Source organism: Colossoma macropomum, unplaced genomic scaffold (assembly GCF_904425465.1).
Source record: "Colossoma macropomum unplaced genomic scaffold, Colossoma_macropomum, whole genome shotgun sequence".
NCBI classification, from domain to species: Eukaryota; Metazoa; Chordata; class Actinopteri; order Characiformes; family Serrasalmidae; genus Colossoma; species Colossoma macropomum.
In genome coordinates this window covers 19007969-19025422 of record NW_023494809.1, presented here as the reverse complement: position 1 = coordinate 19025422, position 17454 = coordinate 19007969, and the positions used below count along the sequence as shown (strand labels likewise).

Here is a 17454-nt window from a genome sequence, read left to right as displayed (position 1 = left end):
TTCTATCCTGTTGGGCAGCATTTACTGTGCTGAATGAGCCCACTTTACCAGCCTAAGGCTATTCCATGTGGTATTAATAGGGAGTTTGTTTCTGTTGTTTGTTGTTTGTATCAGTTTAACTTTAAACTTAACGCTGAATTGAACATCTGGGCTACCTGAGGTTATTTGGGGAAATTACACAGATACTTCATCCTGCAAGAATTGGCCAGTCAAATCCCTGAGGCTGGCTTTACAAGGTGAAACTTCCATGCAACATAATTTCTGTGCAACTTCTTAAAGTATGTGAAAGAATTCTATAACAACTCAAGTTGCTCACAGCACATCTGATTAATCCACTAGTTGGCCAAATTAGCAGCTCAAATTTGTTGACACACCATATCATTCTCACTAGATAAAGTCATCTATAAGGTGTTGCAGCATTTTATAGCTTTTGTGTTACGTTGATTTTCCAGCTGTCACTGTTGTTGCTATCATTTATCTATCTAAAGTTCTTTCCTATACATTTGAGTCTGTTCTGTGTATGTTAAAAATGTAATTAATCAAAATTAATGTTAAAATAGCTATGAACACTGTACTCGATGTCTTGTTCATCCTGTCTTAGAAGCACAAGTTCATTGAGGAGAACATCTCACTTTCCTCTTCTGCCTTTGGAGCCCAAAGGAATCTGAGCTCTGTGTAAAATTAGAGCACCAACAGAGAAAATGAATAATCGAACGAAATATATCACTAAGATAAATGGTGGCGAAAGCAGCTGTTTAAACATCTGTTAGCATTAGCTGGCTAGTTGAACCAACTGTTTACAGAAATGTTAATTTCAAGAAAAAATTGTTGTTTTCATTGCGCAGGAAACTGACCATACTAAACACTACCAACCGTGCAGATGGTTAGCCAGGAGGATCTCCTCTTTTAAGTATCCAATAAACCGTCTTCTGTTTTAGTTTCTTGTCCACTGACCTGGTCAAATCAATCGTTTGAAAAAGTGTCGTTTGACAGGATCACATAATGTGTTACTGCCTTTTGATTGACTATTTCATGAAACTTGTTTCATAAAGATACTTGCAACTGTAGCAGCTGAGGTTCAAACGAGTTGCAGGACATCTTACATTACGCAACTCAAGTGCAATTTAGTTTCATGTTGGTTTCAAGCAACTAAAGTTGCATGTGATTTTCACAGTGTAAAGCCAGCCTTACAAATTATCTTACTGAACTCTGATAAAACTCAGCTCGAACAGGACTTTAGTCTGTTGACTGAAGGCTTATAGGAAAGTATTTTATAGCTATGCAAATAGGCAGTAAGGGGGATGAGGAGCCATTAGCGAGCCGATGATGGTTTTTCAAAAGCAGCTTCCACACATCCACACATCACAGGGAAACCTGGCTAAAGATGAAAGCAAAGCACAACTACTTCTGCAAGGTTTTAGATAAATGAGTATAATGACTGTGGTCAGAAGAACAATGGGCCATAATCAGAGAAATGAAGTGACATGAACTCACTCGGAGCAGCAGGGGGTACTTGCAGATCCTCTGGATGGGAGCCACCAGGTAGCCCTCCAGCGGAACCTCTATGTTCTTCCGTCCACCAAGCAGCATGCAGTTCTAATGGTTTATATTAATAAGAATAAAGTAAAAAAAACTTTGTGAGTAAATGTGAAGTTTAAAAGATTAAACAACAGATAAAAAAGTTTACGAATATTTGTTTCCCCACATCGTATGTCTACAAAAAATGTCAGTATCAGTATCTATTTAAAAACATGTCAAATCTATCCTGACCAAGCACGAGAACAACATTTAATAAAATAAAAACCTTTATCTAAAGGGAAATGTTGAAATGTAAGAAAAATTAAGCCTAATCAACCCAAATCGCTAAGAGGTTTATGCTGTTGATTTCACAACTTAGTCAAATACATCTCACAACTGACAACAGTGTTGTCCAGCACTTGTAGTCAGATTGGTTAAAATGCAAACTGTGGATCATGTATATTTTGTAATAACCTTTGAGGCTGTAATATAAAGTGACTGTGTTTCTGATATTAGTCACACTGTACAAAATAAAGTGCTTTAAAAATAAAAAAAATGTCAGGTCAAAAAATGTTACGTTCACTGAACTTCAAATAGAAAGTCATCAGAATTTAAGAGAGTGGTAGAGTTCTGTTTAATTAAAACTACTGATAACACTATAATAATAGCTCTGAATAAACAGTAACATGATAACTATTACTATATAAGTTTGTCAATTACTGTTAATAATTATGTAATAGCAACATATACATTAATAAATGTTATTATTGCCATTTACTTAGTAAGGTATGAAGAATAAATAATTATTATGTTGTAGAGATGTAATTATTATACTTTGTTAAGAATGATTACGCTATTCGATAATCATTACTCATATTCATAATAATCGTCATGAATCGGGCCCCTATTATAAAGTTGTGACCTCATTAAGACATATTACTTTTTCCTCTGAAATATAACACATTTCTGGAAAGCATTTACAGTGCTTTAATTATATAATTAAGAAAACAATTAATGATTCAAATGGTAGCACTTATTAATGCACAAGTATGATGATATAATTATTACCTATCATTAACATTTTTCAACTATCATTAGATAATGATTAGGCTGCTACTAATAGGAGCCTGTTTTAATAAGTGTTACCAAACTGTTTGATGGTCAACTGTTTGACCATCAAAAATGACATCAGTCAATATTACCAGTTATCGAAATTTTGGCTCCTTGAAATCGTTATCACTGATAAAATCTTCGTATCGGTCAGGCCTTACTGAGAACAATGATAGTTTACAGAGCTGCAGGTGCTGCTAAAGCTGGCCAGGGGAAACTCGAGCTCAGTCGGCTTCTCAAAACGTTACGGCCTGTTCAAGGTCAAGGCCATAAAACGTCCATTAAATCAAATTCAATTAAGACATACCGTTCCCAGCCCACAGCTCAGAGCCACACAGCAGCACTAAATCACACGGCATATAGATTTCCATTACTGTCCTTATCCTCCAGCTATACTGCTCTGCTTCCACTGACCCTCCTCATACAGTGTATCTGTAACGCGTCTGAAAGATAAACTCCAGAGAAATGTAAGTTTGTATTTTTAATCAAATCACAGAGGAGGGTGTGCGATGAAGCGCAAACTGATTTTATAGAGCTCTTAAGCAGGAACGAGTGACTGCTGCGCTCGACTGCGGCTATATGTGTGCGCATATGAAGGCAAGGTCAAAGGCATCATATTACAAAGCAGCCGATTCATGCAACACCCTTGAAGGGGCTTTCAATGCCCCCCAGAAGGTCAGGAGATGGAGTGGCTCACTAGCACTAACGCTGAGCTTGACCTGCAAGCAGTTCCCATAAACCTGAACACTTGCTCAACACTGGAACAGCAGCTCAACTCAGTGATCAGAAACGATCATCTGTATTAGTCTGTATAATGAGCCAACTTTTATTATTCAAACTGACATTACAGTATTAATCTTGTATTCATGCAGTCAAAAATAAACAGTTGTATACTTTTCTTAATAAATGAACTTTAATCTAAAAGCTTAATTTAATGAAGCCACAGATTTCTGTTTAATCAAATAGAGCTGAGTCAACTAGTCATTGATGTTGGGACAAAACCTTGTATCTCCATTTTTTGACCTAAACATGCTCCACCCACAAATGTGCTCTTTTGTAGCTACTGCTGTCGGCTTCTGCATTATTCACTGTGAATATTTATTTTGTATGCGTTTGAATGGTTACATTGTTAGGGTACATAGGGTGTTGTGTTTGTGTTGTGTAATCGAGTTAACGTTAGACTGTGGGTAATTTGTTTCAAACCTGCCTGGTTTTGAATAGCTATGATAACGTAGTAGCATAATGCAGAATTTAAACTGAAAATTTAATGTTATGTAGTGACCCTTGCCATCAGAACAACAGGGGTGGGCTGGCATTTGACCGAGCACTTTAGAAAGCACTCGGGCGATGCCCCACCACTTTTTGAATCAGTTTAGGCTGCATACATAACAATTACTATCCTTAACCTCGTTAATCTATAGACATGAAACAGAAAGTCAAACAACTGGCAATTAAAATCTTCTTTTTGCTGGGGGACAGGACATTTTACAAAGAGTGAAACCTGTGGCATTTTGGTTTTCCTGTGATTTATGAGCTAAAGTTTATGCACTTGGTTGCAGTTTAAGCTACCACACTGTGGGAAAGACAATAAATGTCAGTTGCAGTCTTTTTACTATTAAATTGCTAAGCTAAGATATGATGCTCTTCACAGATGTTAGCTAGCAATGTTAACCAAGTGAAGCTTGCAAGGTCAAAGCAAATAACATGACATTGGTCATTTTAAGGTTGTTATGGCATGTTACTACATTAAAGCTATGCTCTAGGATAAATGTATTGCTGGAAGTAAGTCAGTGGGTATTAGTTGCCCAGTTGTCACAGAAAGAGAAGATCAGCCCTCTCCTTTGTCACTGATAGTTTCTCCTTATGCTGAATGGGATTTTTGCCAATGTTCTGTAAAGCTTGTCCGACCTCGCAACAGTAGTTACGGAGGAATGCATTCATGGGCACAGAATGGATATACAATTAATGTCATATTTTCAGTCTGTAAGTCAAAAATACCACTTCATATTTTACTTGTCATGAGCAGTGACTCCTTTGAAGTAACACTGGTCTAAGATTCATACAGTACTGTGCAAAAGTCAGAGACTACCCTTTATTTATTCATTTGATTTCTTGGCAAAACAGCCATTAACGTTTTCAGTATTTAGTGTGTCCACTCTTTACCTTTATTACAGCTTTCATTCTTTTCAGCTTTCAGTTTTTCAAAGAAATCTACAGGGATATTTTTCACACCTCCAATGTTTAGTCTTAGAAGTTGATTTTACATTTTCTGCTCCTCATGTTCAAAGTAATACCAAACATATTCAGTAATGTTGAGGTCTGGACTCTGGGATGGTCAGACCATTGTTCTAAGAACATCGGCAGCTTCTTTGTTTGATTGTCTGTTTCCTTTTCTCGGTAAGGGCTTCTTGACAGCTACACATCATTTCATATCCATAGCATTGAGTCGTCTTCTCACAGTGGAAGGATGGACAGAAACACCTGAGAGTGGAGCTTGATTTTCTCCTAGAAGATTGTCTTATTTCTAATCTCCTCAGAAATGTCTTGAAAATAGATAATGTACCTAATGCAGTGCCTAATGTTTTAAGATTTGTATTAAAACCGGAAGAAGCAGCATTACTGAGTCAGGAGAAAAAAAGGCTATAATATTGTATGCCTGTGCTGTTGCAAGTCGCCCTGTAAAGCCAGAACGATCCACGTCATATGTTAACATCACACACACAGGCTCAAAAAGGTCCTGCTTGATGTTTAGGTCTCAACGCAAAATCAACACTATACCATGAAGATATAATGAAAATTTCTGTTTGAATCCTCTTTCAGTGCACTCGCAATCATCAGACTCATCCACTTGGTTTAAACTAACATAGTGTAGCTTTAATGGCCGTTTTTACTGGAAATTAAATAAATGATGTCTCTGATTTTTCCACAGCACTCTATGTTAACACTGTGTATGTGTGAGGTTCAGGTGATTCTTACCAGAAGACACGTGCGAACGCTCCTGATCTTATTGAGCTCCAGCAGCAGCCTCTGGGCCTTTTCGTGGTTTCCACAGTACTCATCATAAATCTGAAACCTGTCTCTCTGAGGACACACATACACACACACACACACACACACCACACACACACACACACACAGGTAAGTTCCTCTGAAGCTGCACTACAAACAACCACTCTGCCCATGACTTCACAGTCCCCTCACGTGCTGACTGTCCGGACATTTGTGTCCAGGATGTGGAGGAAAGTCAGATATACAAACAGTTTCCAAACCCAAAACAAGCTCCTATGGGGGACTGCCACAAAAAGATTTTCTTCAGTTTTTACTTTGCCTCTTAATCGCTGGCGATGACAAAAGCAGAGTGTAATTTTATCTGATTTATTTCTCACTCATAGCTCACTGAAACAAGCTGAGACATTATGTGGAAAGTGCAGATTCTAAACTTTCAATCCATACCACATTTGTGTTTGTAAGTAGAAGAGGAGCTTTTTAATTATGATCTAAATTTGCTAAAATTATTGTTCTGTGTACAGAATTGTTTTTGTGATTTTTTGTCATGTTTTGGCATCAAAACAAAGAGAAAACAGTCAGAATTGCAGACTCAAAGCTGCCACCACAGAATGTAAATCAACTGAACACCTAGTTTGTTTCATGACTATATGATTATGTTACTATGTAATTACATTTAAACTGTAGCCTATAGCAATATCTTATGGAGTAATTAACTTATCGTAAATACTTCTGAAGTAGTTATATTTAAAATAATAGACTAACAGAGTACAAAACAGATTAGTGTTCTGTTAAAGGGGAATTCCACATCACCAAGTCATTCAGCATGGTTGGGTGTCAAACGATTCATTGTAGAGAAACTTTCCAACACAGATTTCTTTACAGTGGTGGTGATAGGAACTATTTTTTTACTATTCAAAACCATCATTGAACCTAAACATATGTTCTGATATTTTTATATGTGTTGTTGATAATAGTAACATAGTAGTAAATCTGGAATACATTTTCTTTGGGAACTATTTTGCCTCATAATGCCATATACATACCCCTCCGTCATGAATGGCTTTTCAAAATGTAAGATTTAGGCCAAATTCTTACTGCAAAACGTTTGTAAAATAATGTCTCAGACACCAGGCAGCATCTTTATAGCCATATAATGTAATAACTTTCTGTGAGGGAGCTTTTAGAGGCATTAAACGCTTCAGACGTCTGGTTTCTATCACCACCACTGTGAACAATTCTGACTCGGGCCGTTTCTCTAGAACAGAGCATTTCACATCAAACCACTCTGAATGATTTGGTTTACATCTTAGTCATTTAATTATGCAGAGATTTTGAAAAATCGGTGGAACTCCCCTTCAACTTGCTATTAAAAATTTAACTATTCAAAATTTTAAGGCAGCCAGATTATTCACTTTTAAGATAAAACAACAAATAATTTTTAAATTATATGATACTTCATAAGCAGTTCCAGTTAATGGATAAGAGTCAGGCTCTACTATTTAAATGCAATAACACAATTACATAATCAGTGTCATGGTAACGTACGGAATTACAATTACAATCTTTGTTTTATATTCTTTATTGACAGGTTTAAGTTTACAACAAATCTAGTGTAATAGTTACTGAAGAAACGGCCACTTTGGCCAGTAGCAGAGAAATTCTCCAGGCTCTCACTGACCAGGCTTACTAACAAAAATAGGAGTGGTTTGGGGTCATGATTACTAAATAAAGTTTTAAATTATAGCTGGCATTAACAGATGGAGCTGTCATCTATTCACAGGCCTACCACAGCAGAAATGTCCATTTACCCTCCACTACATGCTGTTATTATCATACCGGGATGTCTAATAGAGAATTTTTGCACAGGACAAACTGCATAAATACAACATTGCAGATTACAGTATGTTAACACAGCACCGGAACACCATATAATCCAATGGGGCTCTGTGCAGGGGCTTACAACGTAAATGTCATGACCAAAAGTGTTTATTTCTGCTGTGTGAGCTACTCTTCCTCATTAATGACATGATTTCTCAATACTGTGTTTGCATTTATTTTGAAAAGTAAAGTGCAGGATCTAATAAAATTGAAAATGTATGAATTTGTAGTTGGTTTGTGCCACAAATGATCTTCACAGTCAAGGTGGCTTTTATTGTTTTTCAGATGAAACAGACCAATGATCAATGTTTCCATCCACAGCGATGCGAACCAAGTGCTGAATGTGTCTCGGAAACTATCGCTGTGCATCCAACAATACACCCATTCATTCATTGCAAAACAATGAATATGGAGGCAACATGACTGAAAGGCTTATGGTAGACCCAAATGATGTGCTGCATTTTGATATAAAAACGTTTATTAGCAACTATCAGCTCCCAAAGGCCACGATACTGCAACTAGCTGTCCAGTAATGACTTTGGAGATGCCAATGAGGCATCATGGGGCTCTCTCAGTAAAGGTGCAATTAACTGATACACTTTTTTTTGCCGAAAGTAATTTTCAAAGTGAAGCTGCTGATATTGTGCAAATTTCTCAGCCGGATATAAGTCACTCTCAAACGTGGCTACAGGGACAACAGGGCCGAGCAAGCAATTGATCCACCATTTTGCAACACACTTTTTGAGCTTGTTTGTTGGAATTTAAAAAAAAAAAGCCTAACTGCATGGACCACTAATCTATAGACAAGAACAGACAGTCAAACTTGAATCAAGCAAATCAATTAAAATCTCCATCTCAGAGTGTGTGTGGGTGCGTGTGTGTGTGTATGTGGGGGGTGTTCCAAACAGCTGCTTTGTTACGTAGCCCAGTGCTCTTCCAAATATTGCCATGTTTTACTAAATTTGTGATTATGTGTAATTATTCTAATGTCATATGTTGTTTTTACTGGCACAAGCCTACTCACTGCCAAAATAAATAGAGACTTTTTCACAGTGCTGTATATCAACACAATTCTTGCCAAAAGAAGTAAACTGAAAGCCAGTGATCATGCATGTAACCTGTTTTACTGACGCACAGCCACATTTGAATCACCTAAATTCAAAGCACTGTTTTTTCGGTCTAACTCAGGACAGGACATTTCTGTTACATGGCTTACACATACATGTGGAACATTCTGCCTGTGCGTTTTCACACAAAAGAAGACAAGGCTCCCAGGAGAGGCTACAAAGAGGGCAGGATGAGAGGAATGAGGCCCAGCAGAGGGACAGGAACCGAACAGCTGCACCTACAAATCCACTCTGCTTACACTCTCTGTGTAATAAAACATGTGGCTATAGCTCTGGATTTTCACTCACACCGTAACTCACTGATAAAACACAGCAGTGGTCAGCACTGGGCAGAACATGTACTACCATATACATTCTGTAAAGAATACACAAATATCCTACCGCAATCTGGAATACACTCCATTATAGTTGCACTGCTATGAATAATCTGCATCTTGAAAGACAAATAAAGTCTGTCTGCCTGTCCTATTTATCTGCTGTCTGTCCCTGAGAAAGGGTGCGAATATTGGTTTGGAATAACAATATACTGCTGGAACAAAACTTTTGTTGGAACAAAAATCTGTAAAAATTGATCTTTACAAGAAGACGTAAATTTGTTCTTAACTTTTATTGGAACTTAATAAAAAAAAATTTTATTTTAAGACATTTCAGACATTCATCATAAATTTTGACTCAAAAAATAAATAGAAAATGACAAAAATGAAGATATTTCTATTCTACGTAAATAAATAAAAATACGGTACAAATTAACAAGAATTTCTTGTTTTCAAAAATTTTAGTTGATATCTTGTGAGCTACACTCTTAAAAAAGATGGTTCTTCAAGGGTTATTTAGTTATGAAAATGGTTTCCTATAGAACCATGAACACTCAAGGAACCTTTGCATGATTAAAGGGTTCTTTGCATCGTGAAAGGGTTCTTCAGATGGATGGAGAATGTACTGTAGAAGGTTCTATATAAAATCTTTTTGAAAAGCATTCTATACAGCACCAAAAGAGGTTCTTCTATTGTGACGATGTCAAGCTTGTAATAATAGCAGAAGCCTTTTCAAAATGAGGTTATGAGGTTTTGTAACGACAGTGTAAAAAAAACCTGATAACCCCAGAGAGGTGAAAGGTTTGCCCTTCAAAAATTCTTTTTGTCCATTTATTCTTAATTGGTCAAATGATGTAAAGGGCAGCTACCACTTTCAAGTGGTCTCAAAATCAAATATGAAAAAAGTGAGAGTTACGAGGCAGCGATCTGTACTGAACAGCAGTGACAGCCGCGATATGTACTGAAGAAGGGATAAACGATTACACCAGCAAATCTCCAAAAGGAAATTAAATACAGATACCTGATCTGAAACCTAAAGTGCCGTCTTTCTCTAAGAGAGTGTATATATAGTACATATGGAGTACAAATATAGCACATGCAAATAGATAGATAGATAGATAGATAGATAGATAGATAGATAGTTAGATGAGAGACAGAGAGAGAGAAAATGAGATAGAGAGTGAGAGAGAACAAAATAGAGAGACAAAGAGAGAGAAATAGAGAGAGTGCAAATGGAGAGAGAGAGAACATATGTGAGAAGGGCAAATAAGTGTGTGACGCATGGGGACTCACAAAGTGCAGGAAGCATCGTCCCACTTCATGGTGCGGATGGGGGTCCGGCTGCAGCAGCTCCTCTACCATGGCCAGGAAATCTCTATGCACAATCAGAATCTCCTCCAGATTAGAGAATAGCACCTACAGAGCACACAGGGACACAAATCTGTCTTAAAATGATGATTCGACCAAAAATTGAATGTACACAATTAGTCTTGCTTGTGGTTTGTGACACTCCATGACATACTGTTATCTATAAATATGGACTAAAATACATAATTAAAAGCAGGAGCGGCAGTAACATTGAAGTGTGAATTTTGTCTGTGTGTTTGCGCATGGCTGTAGATAACAGTGTGTCATACAGTGTCAGAAACCTCATAAGGAAGTCTATTTGAGATTACTTAACACCTTGACACAGTTTGAGGCAAGTGTGATGGCATGCTGTTTGCATAATGCTAACTGATGAGGTAAGTGTCCATGACTTGTTAGCCACATCAGCCTCATAGCTCCAGTGCAAAACTAAACAAGCAAACTTCAGACTTAAAACATGTCTTGTGTGATTGACTACATCGCCACAGCCATTCATTGCCAGAACAAAGATGAACTAAAGTAAATCAATCTACTGCCAAACACACTACTGTAAATATACTTAAAAAGAACTCAATGTATGTCTTAGCACCGCTAGAAGCCTGTTTAATGCAGTGGACCAATCATAGTCTCAGGGAGGTCTCAAAATAAACAACGTGGTGATTAGGACCAATCACAATCGGTGTAAGGTCTCGGAAACAAATAATGCAGTGATTAGGACCAATCACAATCAAGGAGGAAGATCTCAGAACAAACAAGACAGTGATTAGAATCAATCACAGTCAGGGGGAGGTTTCAAAACAAACAATGTGGTGATTAGGACCAATCACAGTCAAGGGGAAGTCTCAGAACAAACAAAACAGTGATCAAGACCAATCACAGTAAAGGAAAGATCTTGGAAGAAATAATGCAGTGATCAGGACCAATCCAAGGGGAGGTCTCAGAGCAAGCAACGTGGTGTTTAGGACCAATCACAGTCAAGGAGGAGATATCAGAACAAACAAGACAGTGATTAGGACCAATCACACTCAGGGAGAGGTTTCAAAACAAACAATGTGGTGATCAGGACCAATCACAGACAAGGTAGGGGGAGGTATCAGAATAAATTAAGAAAAATGACGTGGTGATCAGGACCAATCACAGTCAGGGGGAGGTCTCAGAACTAATATGCAGTTTCATTCAACTCTGTAAGACTGTAAAACTGCACACACTACTACGTAAAATAAACCCAGGTATAATAAAGCCAGGCATACACTACACAGCTTTTAAAATCCTCACAGATTTCAAAGACATCAGTCTTTTACAGAAGTTTTGTCATGAAGGTGTGCAAAAAGAGGATATCACACACTTAATGGTATCACACACATAATAGAGTTTCAGCTACGAGAAAGCACTTAAACTGCAAATCTCATTATTGTCACATTATACAAACAACGCTAAACTGGACTGGACCTGTTTTTTGCTTTTAAGTGTAGCTAAAATACCATCCGGGGGATGATATTTGGTTGAGAATTACAGATATCTCAGAGAAAGCTGAAGAAATACTTCACTACAAACTGTCAGATTACTTGAAATTGTAAAACGAGTGATGGCTGGATCCAAACATTATAAACATTATAAAAGCTTTCATCAGCCTGTGTTCAGGATACAGCTCCTCTATCTCCACAGTCCACTGTACACCTGATGTGTATACACATCCCTTTGCCCTTTTTTCTCTCTCATAGCTCTCTAATTGGCTGTTACCTGAATCAGTCATACTGAATAAGCTGTAAAAATCAAGCCTGTTTGAAAACATTGGAAGGCCAATGGTCACCAGAGCTCACAGGGCTAAAGACGGACTTATTTCCCTCCTACCAGTTAATTCGCACTGTTCATCACTTATGATCGCGCTTCCAACCTATAAAATTGCATAAGAATGTGAACAGTTGTCGGAAGGGTCAAATCAGGCTTAAAATTGGGTTGTAATAAAGGCCCATCTTAAGCCTTTACTAAGGAATTTCCAGCAGTGGGGTAAACCAAGGTTTCAAACATTAGAGACTATCAATACATGGCAGTCATGAATGTAAGAGTTTATTATACATATTCATACAGAAAGCAGACATAAAGGTTCATGTAGGCTGCAAGTTTGGCTTGGCTTTCACACGCTCATGTTAGTAAAATGGAGAAACCGTGGGCGGAACAGTCTGGCACTCAGACTCTCCAGCTTTGAGACTATAGAGCAGGGGAGACTGTGCTGCAGATAATTAATGACCGTGGTTTCCGTCTGACATTCCGTCCATTTGACTGTCATGCAAATCGGTCAATTACAGAATTTTTTTGCGACATACCTGTAATAAAAACAAACGGCCATTATATACAGTGGAGTAGCGGTCGGTAAACGCACATCAGATTACTATCTGCGCTTTCAAAGAACATTCAGCAATAAAGTCTTAAAACAGGACAGCATGAATGTTTTCTGGTTTCTGGACTATATCCCGCTCCAAAAGGCTTTTCTATAGAGATGCAAGTGCTTGCTACTAGCATTAAGCCTGACACACAATTAAAAAGAAGTTCATGGAAGTGCGGATAGCCAGGGTGGGTTTAAATTCTCAGTGAGAGGTGAGTTTCTGAGAGTTGTGGTGATTTTAGCGAGCGGTTTACATCAGACAGTCTGTGTAACTCTTCGAACCTAAAACTTACTGAAATACAACATAAACTCTTCTGCAGTGCGCGCTGCACCTAAAACCACAGCATCTGTCTCCCCAGCCCCTATTAGCAAACTAGTAGCAAAATACTTTCCACTAACATTGCTTAAGTTTTTTTTTCAATATACTAAAAAATACTTTTATGAACGGCTTGTAAAAATTAATAGCCATGCAACCTCCACCATATGACGCAGCCCTAACATGCACCAAAATCACCAGCCCTCAGCCGTTCCATGTTTATTCCCCAAGCCCTCGCTAACCATCACCAGCACTCAGTCCCGGTCTTGTGTTGCATTCTTTTTCTCCTCAGCCTCCCCCAGCCGGAATAAGCTATAAATAGAGCATGTTTACAGCCGCTTCCTGTATTGGCCCTTTTTTCTTCCTTCATGCAAAATTTTTACTATTTCAAGCTGAAAGAGTCCCTCAAACGAGCCGGGCTTGATTTGGTCCCGACTGTCATTTCCGGCCTTTTATTGGATTACACTGTGAAAACACCATTTGTGTTATGCATCCAGCTAAAAGAAGCCTTCTTTAATGTGTGGGTTTATAAATAGTTGAATTTCCTGTGTGCAGCATTGAAAAATTTAGTAAAAAACCAAGAAAAACAACCTACCTTAACAGTCTCTTCAGTGATGTTCTTATCGATTTTAGTGGCGGCATACTGGTTGAGTCGATGAAGAAACACCTGGTAGAAAAGAGAAGAAAATGGAAATGGTTAGGTAGGTTCACATACTGCACTACAGTAAGCTGTAAGCCACACAACAGTACTGATGTCAGACTTGTTCGATTTCTTTTAGTATCAGTACTTAGAACATACCAATTCATCAACTTCATTAATGCAAAGTTAAATAGTATCAGATTCCATGAAATATGTGGAAAATATTATGATATTGATTTTTATCATTACTGCCCAGCACTACCAACCACATGCGTCTAAAACAGAGCAAATGGAGGGCCAGCACTCCAGCGCTTTTCACTCTAACTAATATATGACTTTCAGTTTAAATAACTCTGTTTTTGACTCATGTCATGCGGGCAACGCTTTGCAAAATGCACAAGAGCAGGTGCAGCAAAGACAGACAGTCCAAAACAGACAAAATATAAATGTGGGTTAAATTTATCTTGGCAAACAGTTCTGGTTTGGCAGTAAACCAATTTAGTCAGTATTTTGCAGTTGGCAGCAAAGTGAGACTAGCTAGCCATCGCCTTGCTAATTAAAGCAGAATTCCACTCATTTTTCAAAAATTCTGTATAATTAAATGGTTAAGATGTGTTTGATGTGAAAACCTTCAATTTTAGAAATATTTCCAGAGTCACAATTGATTCCAATAGTGGTGATAGGAACCAGACGTCTGGTTATTATCTGGTTCCTACCAATCTGAGCTATCGACTGGATCTCAGATGGTGTCTCTTCACTGATATGCAGTATGTGTAGGATCATAAAACACATTTTCTGTTAATCTGAGGAGAACCTCTACAAAAACACCAACACTTTACATTCACTTCATGCAGTTACTGAATAATTTGCCTCAAGATTTTGGACTAATACATATTTTTTTTTAAACCCATCAGTGCTGGAAATACACGTAGCGTGTTGTGAGGCAATAGTGCCCAAATATTATTATTATTATATTTTTCTTCAATTTTTTCACCGTGTTACCATCATCAACATTACATATAAAACTCAGAAGACATGAGTAGGATCACTGGCGATTTAAATGAAATGGCTATATTTGTGTTGTAGACATTGTGACCCCTGGTTCTTATCACCATCACTGTATAAAAATCTGAGTCTGTAAGTTTCTTTACAATGAAACCATTTCACATCAGACCACTCTGAATGACTCTGTTTACATTTCAGCCACGGAATTAGGCAGAATCTTTGAAAAATTGGTGGATTTCCCCATTAAGTCTAAGACTCATACAATTTAAGGCTAGCAAATGTCAATAATAAACGCTCCATTTAATAAAGCTCCATTTAGTGTTGCTTCACCAGTTTCACTGAAACCGGGGGAAACAACCATTGAAACAACACTGAAATGTGAAAAAGTCTGCAAGTCAAAAACTTAAAGCCAGACACACTAAATACAGTTCATTACCCTTCCTATATGAAAAGGAAAAAAGCTGTTTTATGTACTAGGGGTTTCCAAAAAAGGTTCTAAAAGATTCAAATTACAGATAAAATATATAAAAGACACCAAGTAAGGTCAGAAGTAGGAATATAAAAGAACAGGAAATTAAGTGAATAAACATACAATAAACAACAGGAGCATAAAAAAGACAAATATAAACAGAAAGGGCACATTTGACCAATGTCACATAGAGGAGATGAAGAGAGAGAGAGATGATATGAATATAAAAAATATCAACCAGAACTGAATAATCAAAGAACCCAGAGAAGTGCTGTCTCATTCAAACAAATGAATCTGTCCCTGAGTCCAAGAAGTCAGACAAAACCTATTAAAGTATGCAGAGTCAAATCTTCTAAAGGAGAATGTTGACAGGAGGCTGCACTGCATTCATAGCTTATCGAGTCCATTCATATCTGCACAGCTAGCACAACATCAAGCCTCCTGTTTCATCATTAACAGTCAGGGTCAACCGAGTCATCATTTTTGGGTTATAAATATCTCAAATGGGGCAAAATATTTTGGTTTTGGTTTTAAATCTTGCTGACCTTTTGTAAATATCAGCAAAAGTGAAACTGACTCATTCAGGAATGCTGAATTCACAAATTGGAGCACACCCAGTGTCTAAGCTTAGGTATGGGATGTAATGTGATGTAAAACAGTCTCATTCATTTCCGAAATGTGTGAAAAAAATGCATACAAGATTATATTATTATAGTTCCTGGTGGTTTACTTCAAAGAAAAATATGTCTCATATTTGTGAAAAAATATTGATTTGACTGTTGAAATGTTGAATGTTTAAGTGTGACCTGTTTTTTCCACAAAAATGCCTACAGACATTCAGAAATGAGGCAATTTGGCATTTAATATTTAATATATCAAAGCTACCATTTTCAGACTCTTTGTCCCCTTTAACTGATTAAAATCTGCCCTCCAGAGTAATTGGTGAGCTGCGGGTCCATGTTGGTCAGTAAAATGGATCAGCATGTCAGAGACCACGTTCTCTATCACTACAGTTACATGCAAAGGCCATAGCTGGTTGATTCTCTAAGTGAAAATGAGTTAACACATCCTCTACAAAGAACAAACTTATATATAACATTTTAATGCACATTCAAAACATAATATGTGACAACTTTTGCACAGGCCATAGTTTGTTCTTTTCTAAATATGTTAAATTTAGCAAACAAACAGTAGTCGTTCTTTAAAATGTGCAGTAGTATGTTCTCTGTAGAGGATGTGTTAATTTATTTTCACTTAGAAAATCAAGAAAACCTGCAATTTGACCAGGGCGGCACAAACTTCTGCATACGACTGTATTGAGACAATCCGGCAATCCATTCAGAATCTTTATCTCAAATTAAACATTTTAAATTTTAAATCTTTAAGTGGTTAAAATTTGCCCCCAGAGTATTTGGTGAGCATGTATGTCCATGTTGGTCAGTAAAATGTACTACTACTGTGTTTCCTATCACTATATAAAAGAAGCTCCATGCTGCCTTTATTGTTGGATGCACTATTTCTGAACAACACATTCAGAACACAATTCACATCACTATGGAAACATGTCTTATTGATTTGTTTCATCAGAAGTAAAACCAAAAGCCCACTGAGGTATGAAGTATATTCCTATTCATGTTTTCTTGCAGCAAAATGGTAGTTTGTGACAAACTAAATTAAAAATATAATCTTCTCAGCTTTGTTCTTTGCATCAAAATAAACACATTGTAAGCATAAAGGAATCACATTACACTGCAAAAAATACTTCTCGTCATAAATCTTGTCAAGTAAACTTATCTTAAATCTAGTTGATATATCCAGTATTTCTCCTGTTGAGATTGTGGTAAGCTTATTTTAAGATTTTTTAACTTATTTCCAAACATTTTTTACTTGTTTTAAGCAATTTTATTAAGTAATATTATCTCACTATATTAGCAGATAATTTTGCTTGTTTTAAGAAATGTGCTTGAAATTTACTTTTAATAAAATTACCTAAAACAACTAAAAAAATTTTGGTCAATAAGTAAAATAATCTTAAAATAAGTGCACAACCATCTCAAAATAAGAAATATTAGATATATCAAATAGAATTAAGTAAAGTTTTACTGTACAAGAAACTATTTTTACAGTATAGAAGAGGGGATGAAAAGTCAGCATTCATCCTAAAGAACTAAACTCATTATTCCCTTATTATCCCTAAAGCTTGATACTCAGAAACTACTATAACTTATTCTGTAACCACGATGAAAGTAATATGAAGGTTATACAGTTACAAGACTGAAGACCTGAAGCGTGGAAGCACCCACAGTTCCTTATTGCTTAA

General features: G+C 37.0%; 1 protein-coding gene across 1 annotated transcript in view; it reads right to left on the bottom strand.

Annotated features, from left to right (window-relative positions):
- prex2 (phosphatidylinositol-3,4,5-trisphosphate-dependent Rac exchange factor 2) overlaps positions 1-17454 on the bottom strand; it is a 217102-nt gene that overhangs the window by 164907 nt on the left and 34741 nt on the right. Inside the window, exons 2-5 of the mRNA XM_036557970.1 lie at positions 13616-13687; positions 10250-10372; positions 5605-5709; positions 1495-1596 (exon numbers count right to left, since the gene is read on the bottom strand). Of these exons, the coding sequence (XP_036413863.1) occupies positions 1495-1596; positions 5605-5709; positions 10250-10372; positions 13616-13687 (402 nt within the window). The remainder of the gene's footprint in view (positions 1-1494; positions 1597-5604; positions 5710-10249; positions 10373-13615; positions 13688-17454) is intronic.